The 2,461-nt window shown below is 52.5% G+C and overlaps 1 protein-coding gene across 1 annotated transcript in view; it reads right to left on the bottom strand.

Annotated features, from left to right (window-relative positions):
- The window catches only part of DLL3 (delta like canonical Notch ligand 3), a gene marked incomplete at its 5' end in the record, with an annotated part of 8,085 nt that overhangs the window by 1,550 nt on the left and 4,074 nt on the right, over positions 1 to 2,461 (bottom strand). The window contains 2 exon segments of the mRNA XM_023760569.1: positions 1,122 to 1,344; positions 2,261 to 2,461. The exon segment at positions 2,261 to 2,461 is cut by the window's right edge and continues 22 nt beyond it. Of these exon segments, the coding sequence (XP_023616337.1) occupies positions 1,122 to 1,344; positions 2,261 to 2,461 (424 nt within the window).

Raw genomic sequence — 2,461 nt, 5'->3', positions numbered from 1 at the left:
CTTCCCCTTTGGACTGATACCCCCATGAAGGCAGGGCCCAGAGCTGCCCTTGTCCACTGCTGTGGTCCCTAGTATCACACCAGCCCAGAATGAATACTCAGTGTTTTGGTGAGAATTAGTTATAATAAAAAATGCACCAAGCTCTTTACATTCATATTAAAACTTTTAGCACCTAGTTCAAATCAGGTCTCTCCACTGCTCAGACATCTCCTGTGGCTCTATCTTTTTCTGGATGAAACCAGAATCCTCCCCCGTGGCCCAGGAAATTCCATAGGATCTGTCCTGGTCACCTCCCTGACCTCATCTCTCACTCACTGCTTCAACCACACTGGCTTCCCTGAGATCCTCAACACACCTGGCACATTCCTAACTCAGGGCCTTTACAACTTGCTGTTCCCTCTGCCTGGAACATAATCTTTCCCCAGATCCCACATTGCTCCCTCCCTCACTACCTTCAGAAGGTCTTCCCTAACCATTCTAGCTAAAATGTCAACCGGCCTCCACCCCATATATACTCCCCATTCCCTTTCTGGCTTTATTTTTCTTATTTTTATCACCGTCTAACCTCGCACACATTTAGTTATTTATCTTGTTTATCTGCCCCATCAGCTCTATGAGGGCAGGGGCTTTGGTTTCATTCCCAGTGCCTAGAACAGTGATGGCGAACCTATAACATGCGTGTCACACGAACTCATTTTTTTGGTTGATTTTTCTTTGTTAAATGGCATTTAAATATATAAAATATCAAAAATATAAATCTTTGTTTTACTATGGTTGCAAATATCAAAAAATTTCTATATGTGACACGGCACCAGAGTTAAGTTAGGGTTTTTCAAAATGCTGACACGCCGAGCTCAAAAGGTTCGCCATCACTGGCCTAGAACAAAGTCTAGCACATTGTAGATGCTCAATAAATATTTATGAGATAGGAATATTACCTGACCCATTTGACAAAAGAACAAACTGAGGCTGGGAAGAGGGGCACTTCTCCAGGCCCTGGGGCTAAAGAAGGCAAAGGCAGGGTTCTCACCCGGGACTGTCTGGACCAAGCCCTGCTCTTGCACACTGACCATGCAGTGACCCTCACCCTCATCCCTGATGTTCTGATCTCCCCACCTCACCGTTTTGGCATGGCTGCAGGCTGCACCGGTCGACCCTCTTCTCACAGTTGGAGCCTTGGAAACCAGGTGGGCAGTGGCAGATGTAGGCAGAATCCGGGTCTGTACCTCCCACACACAAGCCACCATTGAAACAAGGTCCATCCGCACATGTCACCCCACTCACCTCACATTGCAACCCATAAAACCCACGGGGACAGGCACATTCGAAGGATCCGGGTGTCTCCTGGGCAGGGGCAAGAGGACTTTAGATTGAGGTCTCCTTGGAGCAAAATCCCATCCCCTTCCTTAGTCTTGACCCTGGGGGCTGCTCCTTGTCAGGACTCACCTCCCAGCATGCAGGGGCCTCACCTAGAAAGCCCTCCCAAGACAACCCCTCCCTCTCCTCTATGCTTCTGGGTCTGCCCATCCAGCCCACAGGGAAGAGGCTCTGGAGGCCCTGAGAGCGCCCATTCCCACCTCTACCCCTTTGCCTACCAAATGCTGCTGCCCAGTCTGCCCTCCCCAATTCTGTCTGCACAGCCAATCGTGAGCTCCTAGCTCTGAGCCACCCTCCTCCGTGGATCCTTCCTTAGATCTCCCCTTAGAAGGCCCTTCCCCTAACTTGAACCCTGAGTATGTCTCCCTGTTCCATGCTGGTAGTGTCCAGGGGTCCACATTATCCCAGCACACACCAGGCTCACTCCCACAGCCACACCTTTGCTTACCCCAGGCCACTTACCTGGTCTACCCTCTGCAGTCACCTCCCCTCAGCCAAACTGGATTTCAGAAGCCCCAGCCCTGGGCTCATCTCCAGGAGGCCCTCTCCGATATGCCCCCACCCCAAGTCCCCACGCCATCTGGTCCCACCACTCCACACCTGGAGTCCAGAGTTGTTCTCTGTCCCACAGGAAGGACAGTTTGTGGCCCCTCAGGACTCATCATTCCCACACTACACCCTTAGGTGCCATCTACGGGGTCTACTCTCCCCAATCCCATTCCTAGCACCCCATCCTAGATGCAGACTGGACAGCTCTAGGAAGCCCTCCCCTGACAGCTACCCCAGCCTTCCCCAGGTGATTGTCTCATGGAGCCCCAGTCAGGGGACGGTGGGAACTCCCAGGGTTACTTATCAGGAAGAGGTGGGAGGGGGTGATACTAACACTACAGCTGCCCCCGTTGGCACATGGATTCCCATCACAAGGCCCAGGACCAGGCATGAGGCATCCAGTGACAGCGGAGAATGGGCCCCTGGAGCTGAGACAGGTGCTGCTGGAGACAGGGACTGTGCAGAGGGGCCCAGTCCAGCCTTCCAGGCATTGACATTCATCAGGCCGCTCACAGAAGCCATGCTCTGGGCTGCA

The sequence above is a fragment of the Myotis lucifugus genome, unplaced genomic scaffold (genome assembly GCF_000147115.1).
Source record: "Myotis lucifugus unplaced genomic scaffold, Myoluc2.0 scaffold_185, whole genome shotgun sequence".
Taxonomy (NCBI): domain Eukaryota; kingdom Metazoa; phylum Chordata; class Mammalia; order Chiroptera; family Vespertilionidae; genus Myotis; species Myotis lucifugus.
This window is presented reverse-complemented; position numbering and strand designations above follow the sequence as displayed.